General features: G+C 42.1%; 1 protein-coding gene across 1 annotated transcript in view; it reads right to left on the bottom strand.

The window, feature by feature from the left end:
* chl1b (cell adhesion molecule L1-like b) overlaps positions 1–16,122 on the bottom strand; it is a 303,826-nt gene that overhangs the window by 212,305 nt on the left and 75,399 nt on the right. The window contains 8 exon segments of the mRNA XM_034167484.1: positions 679–810; positions 7,327–7,508; positions 7,661–7,772; positions 8,080–8,250; positions 11,033–11,071; positions 11,074–11,154; positions 11,754–11,944; positions 12,108–12,216. Of these exon segments, the coding sequence (XP_034023375.1) occupies positions 679–810; positions 7,327–7,508; positions 7,661–7,772; positions 8,080–8,250; positions 11,033–11,071; positions 11,074–11,154; positions 11,754–11,944; positions 12,108–12,216 (1,017 nt within the window).

The raw sequence follows: 16,122 nt of genomic DNA, 5'->3' as shown, positions 1-16,122 counted from the left end.
CCAGCCTCAGCCCTCACGTCTGTCCTGTACCTTTACCATCGCTGCTGGAACACCTGGGTACCGAATCCCGCCTGTCTCAAAAATTAAACCTGATTCCTAACATCCTGTTGTGAGAGTTTGCACTTGTGTCCACTCAACTTGTGCCCCTCCCTGACACTTTTACAGCTGCACACAAGAAGGAATGAACATGCAACTGTTTTACCAAGCTATTACAATATAAACATGACAAATAATTACCTTTTTAAATGGCTCCAAATGCTTTCTCCACCACATTAAGCATGCAAGAGAGAAACGTGCAGCTGGAACAGCCCTCTGTGATTGCGGAAGCGATTAGAGGCGTTTTCAACAGCCAACTTACAGAGAAAATGATTAATCTGCTATGAAATAATTATTTTATATATGCAGCGTCCAGCGCACAATGTGTGGCAGCCAGTGGAACAAATCTTGGCATCCAGCTGGGAACACAGCGAGTGGAATCGTCAAAGGCGTGCAAGTGTCAGGGACCTTTAGAAACTCAAAGTTTTTCTACTTTGCCCTAAATCATCTCCATGTCATGTTTCATCAAAGGAAACAACATCAACATGCAGTGTATTTCTGAGTTGAAAGTGCCACCAGGTCAAGTCTCAAACAGAGACTTTATTAAACAATAAATAAATAAACTGTCACTGTGGGACTGACCATTCAGGGGTACTCCATTGATGCTCCACTTGATGGCTGGCTTAGGAGTCCCAGTGGCAGAGCATTTGATGAGCACATTTGAGCCGATCATACTGAGCTGACTCTCGGGCTTAAACAGCCATTCTGGAGGCTCTGTGGAATGAGATTAGGAAGTTATTATCACTAACACTCCAGCTTTGAAAGACAAAGTTATTCACCACAACAACAGCAACCCTGGAATAAAAAAAAAAAAAAAAAAAAAATCCAGAAATCGCAATGTATGATTTTTAATAATTATTTGTATGTTACTGCTGCAAATAAGTATTTGAACACCTGTGAAAATCAATGTTAATATTTGGTACAGTAGCCTTTGTTTGCAATTGCAGAGGTCAAACGTTTCCTGGAGTTTTTCACCAGGTTTGCACACACTGCAGCAGGAATTTGGTCCACTCCTCCATACAGATCTTCTCTAGATCTTTCTATTTTTCTATTGAGTTCAGGTCTGGAGACTGGCAACTCCAGGACCTTGAAATGCTTCTTACGGAGCCCCTGCTTAGTTGCCCTGGCTGTATGTTTGGGGTCATTGTCATGCTGGAAGACCCAGCCATGACCCATTGGGAAGGAGGTTGTTTTGCCAAAATCTCACAATACATGACCCCATCCATCCTACCTTCATACTGTGCAGTCATCCTGTCCCCTTTGCAGAAGAGCACCCCCAGAGTATGATGTTTCCACCCCCATGCTTCACAGTTGGGATGGTTTTCTTGGGGTTGTTCTCATCCTCTAAACATGGTAAGTGGAGTTGATTCCAAAAGCTTTATTCTGGTCTCATCTGACCACATGACCTTCTCCATGCCTCCTCTGGATCATCGGATGGTCAAAACGGGCCTGGACATGTGGTGGCTTGAGCAGGGGGACCTTGCTGCCCTGCAGGATTTTAAACCATGACAGCATCATGTGTTACTAATGTAATCTTTGTGACTGTGGTCCCAGCTCTCTTCAGGTCATTGATCAGGTCCTCCTGTGTAGTTCTGAGCTTTCTCAGAATCATCCTTAACCCACAAAGTGAGATCTTGCATGGAATCCCAGACCGAGGGAGATTGACAGCCATGTTGTGTTTCTTCCACTTTCTAATAAATAATCATAACAGTTGTTGTTATGTTGTTGTCTTCTACCAAGCTGCTTGCCTGTTGTCCTGTAGTCCATCCCAGCCTTGTGCAGGGCTACAATTTGTCCCTGGTCTCCTTAGACAGCTCTTTGGTCTTGGCTATGGTGGACAGGTTGGAGTGTGATTGATTGAGTGTGTGAACAGGTGTCTTTTATACAGGTAACAAGTTCAAACAGGTGCAGTTAATACAGGTAGAGTGCAGAATAAGAGGGCTTCTTAAAGAAAAATTAACAGGTCTGTGTGAGCCAGAATTCTTGCTGGTTGGTAGGTGTTCAAATATTTATTTGCAGCAGTAACATACAAATAAATCATTAAAAAGCATACATTGTGATTTCTGAAGCCTGTCACACATTACCGAGAAGACGAGAGAACGTGCCAGCCCTGATATTACGTTTTGCAAATCTCAAGCAAAAGATTACCTTAATTAAACAAGGAAGAAAACTGAAAGGTACTAATGTCTATATGAATGATCACCTGAAATTGCCCGAAAAGCCAGACACCTGAGGAAACTAAAAAAGATCCAAAGCACTTGGGTAAATAACTGCAAAGTCTTTATTAAGCTCAATGGATCACCGGAGGAGGCTAAGGTGTTGGTGGTTAAGAACCTCAGTGATTTAGATATTTATAAGGGGACGCCTCCTAGAGATCTAGTCACTGGTGAATTTTGAGCTTTTGATGAACACAAAGACAAAGATGGATCAAGAGATGGTAATTTTTTGATCGTTTATTACTAATAACACAGAATTCATTTTATCTTGAAAAAAAAATGATGAGTACAGATTCAGAATTATACCAAAGGACAATGCATTTGGAGCACCTGGATCTGTTTTCATATACTGAATATAATTTTCAAGACTTAGAAAATGAACTAGACACTGATAATACTTTTTACTCAACATTTAATGTTGATTGTAAATATTATACTGTTGATGATTTTCTACATGCTATGACAATAAAGGAAAACTTGTCATTATCACTTCAACTGTAGAAGTATGTATGCTATTTTAATGTTATCAATATATATACAGCAGTTTGCACATCCATTTAGTATAATTGCTTTTGTCAGAAACTTGGTTTAATGAGGACAAAGGTATTAACTTTGAAATAGAAGAATATGAACTCAAGTAGTTAAAGAGATTTTTTTAATGAAAGACGTGCGGACGGGTCCGCGCGTCGGGACGCAGCCGCGCGGTGCGACACCACAGAAAAAACACCTCCGTGTTGATAACCATTTGTAAAATCCAGGCGGCTTTTATGGCTTTCAGTGGAGTGAGTATATGAGAAATTGTTTAACAGCTGGACATGTTCCAACTTGTCCTTAAGGCTTCCAATGGAGGTGTTTTTCCTGTGGCGGAGCATCGCGGCGAGCAGACGCTGCAATCCGTCCGCACGGCTTTCATTAAAAAAAATCTCCTTTAACAGTGGAATATCCGGATAAAATGCTGAAACTGACTTCTTCTGAAACTTCTCTGTTCTCGTCGCGACGTCCTGGATCAATAGAGCCTGAAATGGTGGAGGTTTTCAGCTTGAAACAGGCTGACGCCGCTGGCGCGACGTCTCGCGCCGTGGGAAGTCCTTAAAGCGACAGTATCACCTCAAATCTCTCATCAGCCGTTAAAATTTTCACCGAAAACCAGCTTAATTTTTCGAACCGTGTCCACTTCGATGTGTCTCACAGGTTTAGAAAAAATTTTGATCAAACAAAGCGCCAGTCTCTCAGCAACTTGTCAGACAAAGGAATTCCGACGAGGGGCTGGACGACTCCTCCCACAAGGAGTGCTCACAGGCGAATGACGTCACCGACAAGCGTGGAAAAACTCACGCATGCGCACGAGGGTTCAAGCATGTCTGACGTAAAAACATATGAATGAAATCCATATAGTTTTTGAAAAAAAATAAAAAGGACCTATACTTTATTGACAGACCTCGTAGATGTATGTGTGTAATTGTGTATGGGTTTTCATGTACTTGTATATAGGTGTACACGTATAGGTGAATGTGCGTATATGGGTATATTGATGAGCACTTGTAATGGGTTTGAATAATTGAATATGGAGTTGTTGAGTATACTGCTATTGAGAATTGAATATTACCTCACAAAGAAGATTCGAATACGAAAGCAAGCAGAAAGAATTGATGGTGGTGATGGACGATGGGTGATTGTTGTAGTTCATTGCTCTACCATGAGTTTTATACTTGTGAATTGTACTTAGGGGTGGGAGTGTTATAAGTTATACTTCTTCCACTCCTTTTCGGGTTGAGGAGGCACACTGCATGCACCGGTGTGACAAATGTGATGAATGTATATGTTTGTTTTTATATCTGCTATAGCAAAAAAAAAAAAAAAAGGTATGCGAATGAGATTATATGTGCTTTGAAACTTGAAAAAATAAATAAACTTGAAACTTGAAATAAACTTGAAACTCTCAAAGTGGACATGCACCTAAGATAAACATTTCAGACCCCTCTATGATTCTAAGTGGAGAACTTGCAAAACCGCAGGGTGTTCAAATACTTATTTTCTCACTATATATTATATATATATATATATATATATATATATATATATATATATATATATATATATATATATATATATATATTTTTTTTTTTTTCACTCATGGTTTGTGGTTGGGTGAAGCTGTTTATTGTCATACAAATGTGTTTACTCTTTTAAATCATAATGACAATAGAAGCTACCAAATGACCCTGATCAAAAGTTTACATACCCTGGTGATTTTGGTCTGATAACATGCACACAAGTTGACACAAAGAGGTTTGAATGGCATCAAAAGGTAACCATCCTCTCCTGTTAGCTGTCTGTTTGTAATCAGTGTGTGTGTATAAATGGTCAGTGCATTTGCATCCTTCATTGATTACATATTGTGACATATCAATCAAAATATTTAGGCATATCAATTCTACATGTCATAAAAATATGAATTTGTACAAAGTGGATGCTGATTGTTTCTTGAGGCCACCAAGATCAAAAATGGTATTATGCCTCATCTTTTGAAATGTAAATGGTCAGAGGGTTGTGTGGATGTGTTTGTGTCGGGGGGGCTGTGGCCGTGCAATGCTGTAGCACATAAGTCTTCTGGTAAGATTAACCTGTATGTATAAGGCAGGACAAGTTGCAACAGCCTGCTATAGTAAAATAAATTTTGTTGTGTGTGTTTGCACCTTTTGTTTATGGGTTGGTGTTCAGACCTCTGTCTTTTTCTGTATGGTGTTATTGTCTGTTAGTTGTCGGCCACAAGACATCCAAAGACGAACAACAGTATTCTCTGGGAAGAAGTCAGACATGTTTCCCCTGCAACACACATCACTCACAGTACCTGTGTATAGGCTGGCAGTATTGTTGAATACATTTTTGGGGATACCGTTCATTTTCCAGATCCTCAAGACTCAAAAGGTAAACAGAGTTGAACATTTTATGAAAATCAACAGAAGCAAAGAAGCTTCTGTTGGCCTTGCATGGCAGCACCCTAACATCGGTGTGTGAGTGTGAATGTGTGAATGGGTGAATGTGAGGCATAACTGTAAAGCACTTTGAGTGTCTGATGCAGATGGAAAAGCGCTACAGTAGTGTTCAGAATAATAGTAGTGCTATGTGACTATAAAGATTAATCCAGGTTTTGAGTATATTTCTTATTGTTACATGGGAAACAAGGTACCATAGATTCAGTAGATTCTCACAAATCCAACAAGACCAAGCATATCATGATATACACACTCTGAGGCTATGAAATGGGCTATTAGTAAAAAAAAAAAAAAGTACAAAAGGGGGTGTTCACAATACTTAGTAGTGTGACATTCATCAGTGATTACTTCAATTTGGTGGAACAAACAGGTGTGAATCAGGTGTCCCCTATTCAAGGATGAAGCCAGCACCTGTTGAACATGCGTTTCTCTTTGAAAGCCTGAGGAAAATGGGACGTTCAAGACATTGTTCAGAAGAACAGCGTAGTTTGATTAAAAAGTTGATTGGAGAGAGGAAAACTTATAGGCTGTTCATCTACAATGATCTCCAATGCTTTAAAATGGACAAAAAAACTAGAGACGTGTGGAAGAAAATGGAAAACAACCATCAAAATGGATAGAAGAATAACCAGAATGGCAAAGGCTCACCCATTGATCAGCTCCAGGATGATCAAAGACAGTCTGGAGTTACCTGTAAGTGCTGTGACAGAAGACGCCTGTGTGAAGCCAATTTATTTGCAAGAATCCCCTGCAAAGTCCCTCTGTTAAATAAAAGACGTGCAGAAGAGGTTACAATTTACCAAAGAACACATCATCTGGCCTAAAGAGAAATGGAGCAATATTTTGTGGACTGATGAGAGTAAAATTGTTCTTTTTGGGTCCAAGGGACACAGACAGTTTGTGAGACGACCCCCAAACTCTGAATTCAAGCCACAGTTCACAGTGATGAGTGTGAAGCATGGTGGTGCAAGCATCATGATATGGGTATGTTTCTCCTACTATGGTGTTGGACCTATATATCACATACCAGGTATCATGGATCAGTTTGGATATGTCAAAATACTTGAAGAGGTCATGTCGCCTTATGCTGAGAGGACATGCCCTTGAAATGGGTGTTTCAACAAGACAATGACCCCAAGCACACTAGTAAACCAGCAAAATATTGGTTCCAAACCAACAAAATTAATGCCTCGCAGATGTGAAGAAATCATGAAAAACTGTGGTTATACAACTAAATACTAGTTTAGTGATTCACAGAATTGCTAAAAAAGCAGTTTGAACACAATAGTTTTGAGTTTGTAGCGTCAACAGCAGATGCTACTATTATTGTGAACACCCACTTTTCTACTTTTTAACTAATAGCCCAATTTCATAGCCTTAAGAGTGTGCATATCATGAATGCTTGGTCTTGTTGGATTTGTGAGAATCTACTGAATCTACTGGTACCTTGTTCCCATGTAACAATAAGAAATATACTCAAAACTTGGATTAATCTTTTTAGTCACATAGCACTACTATTATTTTGAACACTACCGTATATACTAATGCAGTCCATTTAAGAAGCACTGTCTGTATTTGTGTTTGCAACTTAGACAATGGCACAGTGAAATGAAGGGAATCCTACACAAGCCCTCAGGTCCATCCAGCCTGAGCTTGTCCCGTCATAATGAAACAAGAACTGGATCTGAGTCTGTGACTGCCACTGGACGGGGCACCAGTCCATGGCAGGTGACTTATACAGCCAAGGACCACACCCATTTACAGATGAGTGGACTATGACAATGTAAACTGTCTTGTACAAGGACAGAGGTAGCCTGAAGCACAGACCGGGGTCAACCCCCCCATGTTGGTAGTTCAAATATCCATAGAGGCACCTGGTCTGCAGTGTAATCTCCACAAAGTGGTTTTCCTTTCATAGGCTCATCAAAACTAAATTACTTGTTCATCCCATTTCCGCTGCATGCTCTCTGTGTGAAGATAAAGCTGTGAACATAATCTCATGACTGGAATCTATTCACCTTCCACTGTTACTGTAAAGTAATGAGCAACTTCTCCAAGTGCGTTCTTTGCCTTGCACATGTATTTCCCACTGTCCTCCTGCTCAGTCCTTGGCACAATTAAGAGTTTTCCATGATTCTCCAGCGTTGCTTTGTCAGGAAGGTGGTGGCCCACCTTCACCCACTCAACCTGTGGTGTTGGACTGACAGAAGCAGGAAAAACGGTGAATATAAAGCTGCTGCATTTCTTCTACCTCACACGATCTAAGACTTTTAAATCAAATGATGGATGTTTTATACAATCTTAAACAACACATTATTTATAAATTAATGATTTAAGGGTGTTTTTACTCACAATCCCTCAGCAATGCACTCCAACTTCAAGTCTTCTCCTTTGAGCAGTGATGCCACAGACTGAACACCAGAGGGTGTCAGAAGAGAGGGTCTTCTCTCTAAAATTGCATTTGCTGAGAAAAGAAAAATATACCAGACAACATGCGTGGAATTATGGTTCTAATTGCTTTTACATGGGGACATCTGCCTGTGCACACGACATGCACTGACACACATGAAAACTTACCAGTTTCTGCACTCAAGTCACTTTGTGATTTCTCTAAAATGGACGTTGATGAGATAAGAAAAGTACATGAGGATAATGATGTATGACAAACATCAAAACCACAACATAAAAGTGAGGATGTGATAAATGAGACTGCACAAGGCTTCGTGTTGCACAGAACACGCACTGAAAACTCAAACTTTAGGGCCACCTACTGGTCTTCACGATGACAGACATGGCCGTTTTCTGGACGATGGTTCGTATTCTGGGGAAGGCGGCGAAGCAGCAGTAGTCTCTCCTGCTGTCTTTCTCCACGGCATGCGAGAAGTACAGGTCTCCATTCAAACCCATGGACACCCTCTCATCCTGCTCGATGTGCTGGAGATCTGAGCACACATCAGCAGTGCTGCATCATCCATCACAAAGAGCTGACTTAATTCAGTTTCATTAAAGAAAGAGGTTTGAAGAACTCACTTCTGTTTCAGAAAAATCTGAAAAAAGTTGTGACAAGATGGGAAAAACGGTAGAGTTTGTCTTCGATTTTAATACAGACATATGGACCCATGACATTTCATGGTTTGTGTGGTCAACTTTATTTCTTGTGTGAATATACCAACCCAGTCTCATGGCAAGTCATGATTCAGCACCATGAAATATACATTAATTTATTGGTTCGTGATATTGTGATGAAAAGCGCCTCATTTTAGTCACGGCAGCACAAATTAATTCTAATTCATTCTGTGATGGCTGCACAAAATTAAAAGTGAAGTGGGGGGGGGGGAGTAGGGTTAGTAACAGCGAGTTTAAAAAAAAAGTCACGAAACTTTGACTCATTTTGTCACGGGAGCACAAAAAAAAAGTAAGGCTGGCATGGGTTAGACTTTACTTGTGTGAAGCACCTTGAGGCAACTTTGTTGTGATTTGGCGCTATATAATGAAATAAATTAAATTAAATTCCTGCATTTCAGCCTGCAACACCAGTAATGATGTAAATGAAGTAGGATGTTATTTCAAGCAGGTGAGTGTCATCTTGATTTAGAACAAAAACAGTATCCATGAAAGGCCAAGTAGGAGGAGGAAAAACTGGAAATGGTTCTCCAATTTGTCAACAAATGGGTGTGAAAATTGTTGCTCTTGCCCCAAATTTAGTTGAAATGTGTTGCTTCGCTCAGTCCGCTCGTTTACAATCCTTTAATATTATGTTTCTATTATAAAACTATATGGGCCAAGCTTGACTCTTACGAAGGATTGCTTCATTTTGCTTCATTTGCAGAGCCGATTCTAACTCTTATGAAGCATTGCTTCATTTGTCTTCACTTTCAGCAGATCGCGGTGTCAGATCAGTTTTGTTGAAGTGTTGAAGCCTTAAATCCATTTAATCCATCATTATGAACAGTTTGCTCCGTTTGTTTGTATTGATCCAATGAAAAGTTGTTGAGTTATGCTTATTTGAAATAAAGCAGCTGACTTAAAGTGGATATGACACTTCAAGACAACATAGTCTTATTACATGTAACAAAGGTTATATAATTCGGTCAACCTAAGCATTTTGGGAAAATGGATGCAGTTCTCCCATTATATATAACATTTGAACGTCCCACCACTGAAAAATGTGTACGCCCCCTGAACAGCTTCTCGCTGAGCACGAAGCCGAAAATACGTCACTGTGTGTAGACCGTATCGGCTCGCGCGCCTGGCAGCCGTTGTTTACACTTTTTTTAGCGGCAGAAACTTTGATTAAACACAGCTCTCTGGGACTTGTTTGTCGATATGTCGGTTCACTCAGTGTGCCACCAGAGGGAGCCAGTGTACCACCAGTTGTACGCATACTGCAGTTTGAGAATTATGGGCTTAGTGCAAAGAAAAAATGCTTTCATGTAAGTGTGGTTCAAACGAGACTGCACTGCCCTATTGCACAGGGGTGTGTTTTGGGCACAACAAGAAATGAACCAATCAGAGCGTCACCTGTCACAGCTTTTAAGAGACAGGTGCACCAGCAACTGGCACGTTGCTATTTAGATGGTGAACCTAGAAGTAAGAGACTTTCTGGTGAGGAAAGGTTTTATTTCTGCATGTCGTGGATCACACCCAAAACAACAGAGCACCCCCCGCCCCCCCCCTCCTCCTCACAACTCCTCCCAGCTGCACCACCAGTGCTGTGCACGAGCTGTGAGACGGATGTATTTCGGTGTTTGTTTCTCTGACCATGAGGAGTGTGCTGTGTTCAAGTCCTTCTCTGTCTCAGTGACCTGTGTCTGTACTGTTGTAACAGAGACACAGAGGTCAGGAATGAGAGGAACAGTAGCAGCCAGTAAACCAGTACTGATCAGCATGTCTGGTATTTATATTGTGAATTTATATTTATATTTGCAAACTGTTTTTCTTTATTACTTTCAGTTTTGATAATCTGTGTGCTTCTTACCCTGTGTGCTTCTATACAATGCTGCTGGAACCTCAATTTCCCTGAGGGAGTCTTTCCAAGGGATCAGTAAAATTCTATCTAATCTAAAACCCCACTGGGACAAAGTGAGGCCAAAATAACATTTTTAGCCCATATTAGAATGTCAAAGTACACATGTAATAACCATTTGATCTAAAAGTTGCTCATTTTGTCACACAGCATTTTAATCTACAGATTAAATGCTGGCAAACAATTGCGGTTTTAAAACATAAATGTTCTGTTAGGGTGGTCCTACGGTGTATAATCTGTCCAGCAGTACGATAGGGCAGCGCTTGATGTTGCAGTAGAATGGATTTTAGCACCTTTGCATGAATAGGATGTGAACAGAACATATTTTTCAGTTCCAAGGGTCTCGTCACGTGGCTGAGTCAGTGTGCATGCTACAGCCTGTACATGGCACTGTACGTGATAATCAACGAGCTAACACTGTGTTGATATGTTCACGTGCTCATTGTTTGGACTGGATCACATCTGGGGTGACAAAATTCCATTAACTTGAGTCTTCTTCATTTTGAGGAGGTTATGTGCATGTGATGCATGCTGCATGTGAATGAAGCAAAGATCTGAAGAGTAGATTATCTCAATCAGGGAAAGGTAATAACAGGGCAAAAATCTGGGCAAACACACAGACACACACACAGATCTGTGGGAAACTGATGTAAAGACTTTAGAATTAATTTGACCTGAATGAAGCTTTCACGACTTACTGATGGTCATCCAGTAGATCTGCAGAGGAGGAATTCCTTTGGTGGGTTACACTCTAAAATGAAAGGCTGGCCTTCCTCAACCCTGACAGGATCAATCTTTTCTTTTGGAAACTTTGGAACATCTGGAACACACACAAACCCCCCCACAGTGAGCAGGTGAAGCCAGGCATGAATGAATGAAGAAACAAAGTAAACAGCGCAGTCCTGCTCCTGTCCAGCAGATGGCAGCAGTGTCCTGGTGGAGTTCTGAGTGATGCTCACGTGGTCTGTGCCAGTCAATAAATGGACTTATGTGGGATTTTCTTCTCTCAGATCTTGGCTGAGAGAAACAAAGCAGACATCAGTGCTGCTGTTATGAGAGGGTTGTCAGCACAGCTTAGTGGTTGAATCCTGGCCAATTTTACTCCCTTTGAGAGTTTATGTGCTGTGTTTGGAAAACAAATGACAAAGGTACCAGTGGAAATGATGGAGAGGTTAGATCACTTTCAGCTCCTTCTCCAGGACCAAGGCACAGATGTTGCGTGGGGTGGAGCATTCAGGCCGCTCAGTGACGTTCTACCATGTACAGGACAATGAACGTCTCACGGTGGAGAGGTGCAGACTTTCCACTTGACAGCCGGCCCTGAATCACTCTGAACACACTGTAAAACAGCACCGTGCACACAGCACCGTGCACACAGCACCGTGCACACAGCACCGTGCACACACACGGGCTACTCACGGGGCACAATGAACTCAATCTCCTCTGACATGGCCGTCCCCAGGCTGTTTGAGGCGTAACAGCGATACGTTCCCTCGTACTCGGTGAGGTTCCCATCATTAGGTATCATAAAGGTCCCAGAACTCTCCTCTTTCATCAGGCGGGGGTCTTGAAAGGGGTCAAATTCCTGCCCGTCCTTTGTCCACCTAAATCTACGGGAAGAGAGAGTGATGTTTTTGCATCAGTGCTTCTTTTCCAACATCAGATCAAAGCAGCCAAGCAGTTGTTGTTTGTAGCGGATGTGTCTGTGTAGCCGCTAACAAGCTTTCCAAACTCTTCACTGCCATATGGAAATACGCTCGGCTCCATACTCACTGTGGCTCGGGATTCCCTTTGGCTTCACACGTCATGTCGTAGCTGTCGTCAAAAGGGAAGGCGATGAGCGAACGCGGTGACTGAGCTGTGATGGTGGGAAGCTGCTCGACTGATAACACACACACACACACACACACACACACACAAATGTGAGGAAAAGTGTGAGAAACAGCACAGGACTTTGATGACAGGTGTGTGATACATTGGGCGTGATGCTGTGATGTCAGTTCTGTCTCCACACAGACAGTTCTCTTCCAGAACTCAAAATAACTGCTACATTTACATTTTGGGCTCACATTGTTCTTTGTTGTGTCCTCTGTGAGACATAACTGATAATGAAGAACATTATGCACCCCGAAACCAGAAATATGATGATTTTCCATGAGTCTATTGATCCAGATCTGACTGTGGGTCTCGTGGTTATTATTATGTATAATTTGGTGTTTTGGTATTTAGCCTCTTAGCTGTAGTGCAAAAAATTTAGATGACCTTGAAAAAATATTCTAAAATAGTGATTTAAAGAAGGGAGAAAAAAAAAGAAAAAAAGAAAATGTCTTGTGGCCAAGAGGGGGAAGTGAAAGTGAGTGAATTGTTTTAAAAAGAAAAAGAAAGTCTGACACAGTGCCTCACTTCAGACTACTGTCTAAAGTCCTGTACAGGCCCTGAAGCTCGTCAGACCAGGGCTTATCTACAGATGCTGTAACATGAAGCGGATCAGAGTCTACAACTCCCCCTGGATGCGACACTAGTCCCTCACAGGTTACTTTCCCAGCCATTACACATACAGTCCAAAAATGCAGACAGGTTGTGTGACTGAGAACTGAACACAGGTCTACATATAGGTAGTCCAGTTTTTCTGTCACAGAAGCACTCTCTCTGTTGCTTTCCATCCATCCATCCATCCCTGCTCATTGAGGTTAATGGTCATGGGGTAGCTGGAGACTGTCTCAGGCCACCTATCTCAGAGCCTGCTTTTTTTTACATGACATCACAAAAGGTGGTGCATGGAATTTTCCTAACTTGCCTAGGACAAAGACAGACATTTAATTCAACAGATTTCTGTCTAAGAAAGGTGAGGAAAATGTTTAGTAGCGATGCAGCAGGTAAAAGGAGCTGTATTAATTTCAATTTCAATTCAATTAATTTACTTGGTGCCTAATCATAACAGTGACCTAACATGATGACTAGCTGTCTTTGTCACTAGATCTGTTTGGAGGATCCTTGGGTACTGCTGGAATGACTTTATATCAACTGAGCGGTTACTAATACCCCATCACACTCGAGGCCAAATGAGGCCGAATCCCCTCCAAATTAAATTTAGACCCACATTTGGGAAGTGTCGAGGTGCATTCACAACCTTTAGACAGCATTCTGAGTGCAGCCTAAGCAGTCGGGCTGCATTCAGTGTCACACAGTCGTGTGGCACTGAATGTTTTGCCCCTGTTCAAAACAATCGTGGCACAGTCAAAGTGGAAATATATCGAGCAGCAGTGGAAGTGCCTTCTGACTGTAATCGACTGCATTCTAGATATTCAAAATGATCATGCTCAAGAGACATTCACCGTGGACAGGGACAACAAATCCTGCAGGCATGTCCCAGTTGTGCCACGGATGAGCCGTACATGCACCTCCACTGGATCCCGTTCTGGATATGCAATGTAAATACTGTTATGTGCAACATCTGTGGTGCACATTCATTGTGAACATTGCACAATCAAACCAAAAGCACCGTGTGTCACTATGAGTCAATGTGTCTCAGAGCCGCAGAGCAGCGCACACATCTGACCATGGTGTTATATTAATAATAGACCTTATATTACAAATATATTGTTATCACCCCCATGGGTTAGATAATGTAGATGAAATAACATGATCATCATAGCTGTAACACCATGAGCCGATGCGCTATGCTGCTGCCCCAGGACTGGTCAATGCATTTCAGAGGCTTGGCGCAGTGTGCCACAGTGCAGCTGAATGGCGTGTCACAGCTGTAATACACATATTATGACATGTACACCATTGAACCCTTTAAGAGGAATTTCATTCCAACTGTATTTCCAAGTCATTGCAATATAAATAAAATACAAAGTCACCTTTGGACTGATGTGACCACATCAGCCAAGAGTTGACAGCACATGCCTTGTCCACCACAAAATATATGTCCCATATAATGCGCCGTCCAGTGGCACAATGCGCACCATGCAGTCGGACAGCGAAACGCCCTACTGTGCATGAGGGCTCATGACAAGTGATCGCAAAATCTAGACAGTGCATCATGTGAGGCATTAACTGATTGGAAGGACACATGCAGGAATCATGATGTGGTCATCTCATGGACCTAATCCTGGAGAGGCTGAATGATCTGTTCACCCCACTGAATGTGCATGAGCTCATTTCAGCTGATCGCCCTGCTGCACTTGCGTGAGCTCATTTCATTTGATCCCCCTGCTGCACGTGGGTGAGGCTGGATCATCTGATCGCTGTCCAAAGAGGCATCAGGATGCCCCACTGTCTGCTACAGTGATGATTTCCAGGAGAGAGTAAGAGAGCGTGTGCAATAGGGGCGTGTAATGCTTTACTGTCAGGACCTGCCTTACCTCCCCTCTGGATAATGTATGCCATACAGGGATGGCCAAGTTCGGTCCTCGAGAGCCACATTGCTGACACTCTTAGTTGTCTCCCTGTTCCAACACACCTGAATCCAATGAAAGGCTCATTAAAAGTCTGCTAATGTCTTCATTGGATTCAGGTGTTTTGGAGCAGGGAGACAACTAAGAGTGTCAGGAATGTGGCTCTCGAAGACCGAACATTGCCACCCCTGATGTATGCCATCCAAAATTTGTTCTGATATATGTCACCCAGGCACCCATGATTATGGGTTTACTGTGATACACTGCAGACTGGTGGCTACTACCGGTAGCCTCAGTGGAAATAATGGTTGTGGGTGTGCACGTTGGTGTTCTGATTGCCGTAATACTCTGAACACACGCAGTTACGTGCACTACAGTTATGCCATTATCAGAGGACCATGGTTTGCATGATCACAGTTCATAGGCTGGATATCATCCGAGAACCAGCTGGAAGACATGGCAGGTCTTCAAAAGACAGCGGACCACAGCGGTCGCTCTGCCACACCCCTCCCCTTGTTTGGCTTCCACTCAGACTTCAGGTAGGGATCGGACCACACCTGCATGGCATTCAACTGCATTCTTGTTATTCTTACTGCATTCTGACAGCGTTCTCTGTATTCGTACTGTGTTCCAAATACAGCTGAACTGCATTCGTAAGCATACACACGGGATGTGCACAAATCAGTTGAGGTGGGATCCGCCCATGTTCTAATAAGTTGAACGGCATTCGTACACGGCTGTCTGAAAGTCTGTCCCTCGAAGTTTGTTTTTTCCCCATTCTGGCTGATTCGGCTTGATTTTTGCTCATTCGTGATATGTGTGATGAGGAATATCACTTGTATTGTGATGGTTGTGATGTTGGCCTTCAAAATATTTAGGACATTTACTGATGATTTCCCTCATGGTAAGTTGTTCTCATCATACCTCTTGCTTGACTCATTTTAAATAAATCACATATAGCTGGAAAAGGGGACTATTTCTGTTTTTTCATCTCTGACATTTTCTGGATTCCTGTGTGTGTGTGTGTGTGTGTGTGTGTGTGTGTGTGTGTGTGTGTGTGTGTGTGTGTGTGTGTGTGTGTGTGTGTGTGTGTGTGTGTGTGTGCACGCATGCGTGCGCAGACAGACTGACACTAAAATGTGACACTTTGGTCTTTCTCGGGAGTATTTGCTGCAGCTGATTTTTTAAATTGGGAGTTGGGGTTAATGAAATGTTAGCTTGCTGCTTTTTATTTTGGTAAGAAGTGGCTTCACTCATTCATGTGTGATGCATTATGCATACACACCTGATTCTGTTCTGCATTTTAAACCAAGTGCATTTAGCCTTCAACAGTTTCAGACCAGATCCCATATTCAGAAATGAATACATTTACTTTCAGGTTTTGA

The sequence above is a fragment of the Thalassophryne amazonica genome, chromosome 3 (assembly GCF_902500255.1).
Source record: "Thalassophryne amazonica chromosome 3, fThaAma1.1, whole genome shotgun sequence".
Classification (NCBI taxonomy): Eukaryota; Metazoa; Chordata; class Actinopteri; order Batrachoidiformes; family Batrachoididae; genus Thalassophryne; species Thalassophryne amazonica.
Note: the sequence above shows the minus strand (reverse complement) of the source record. Positions and strands in the feature narration are given on the sequence as shown.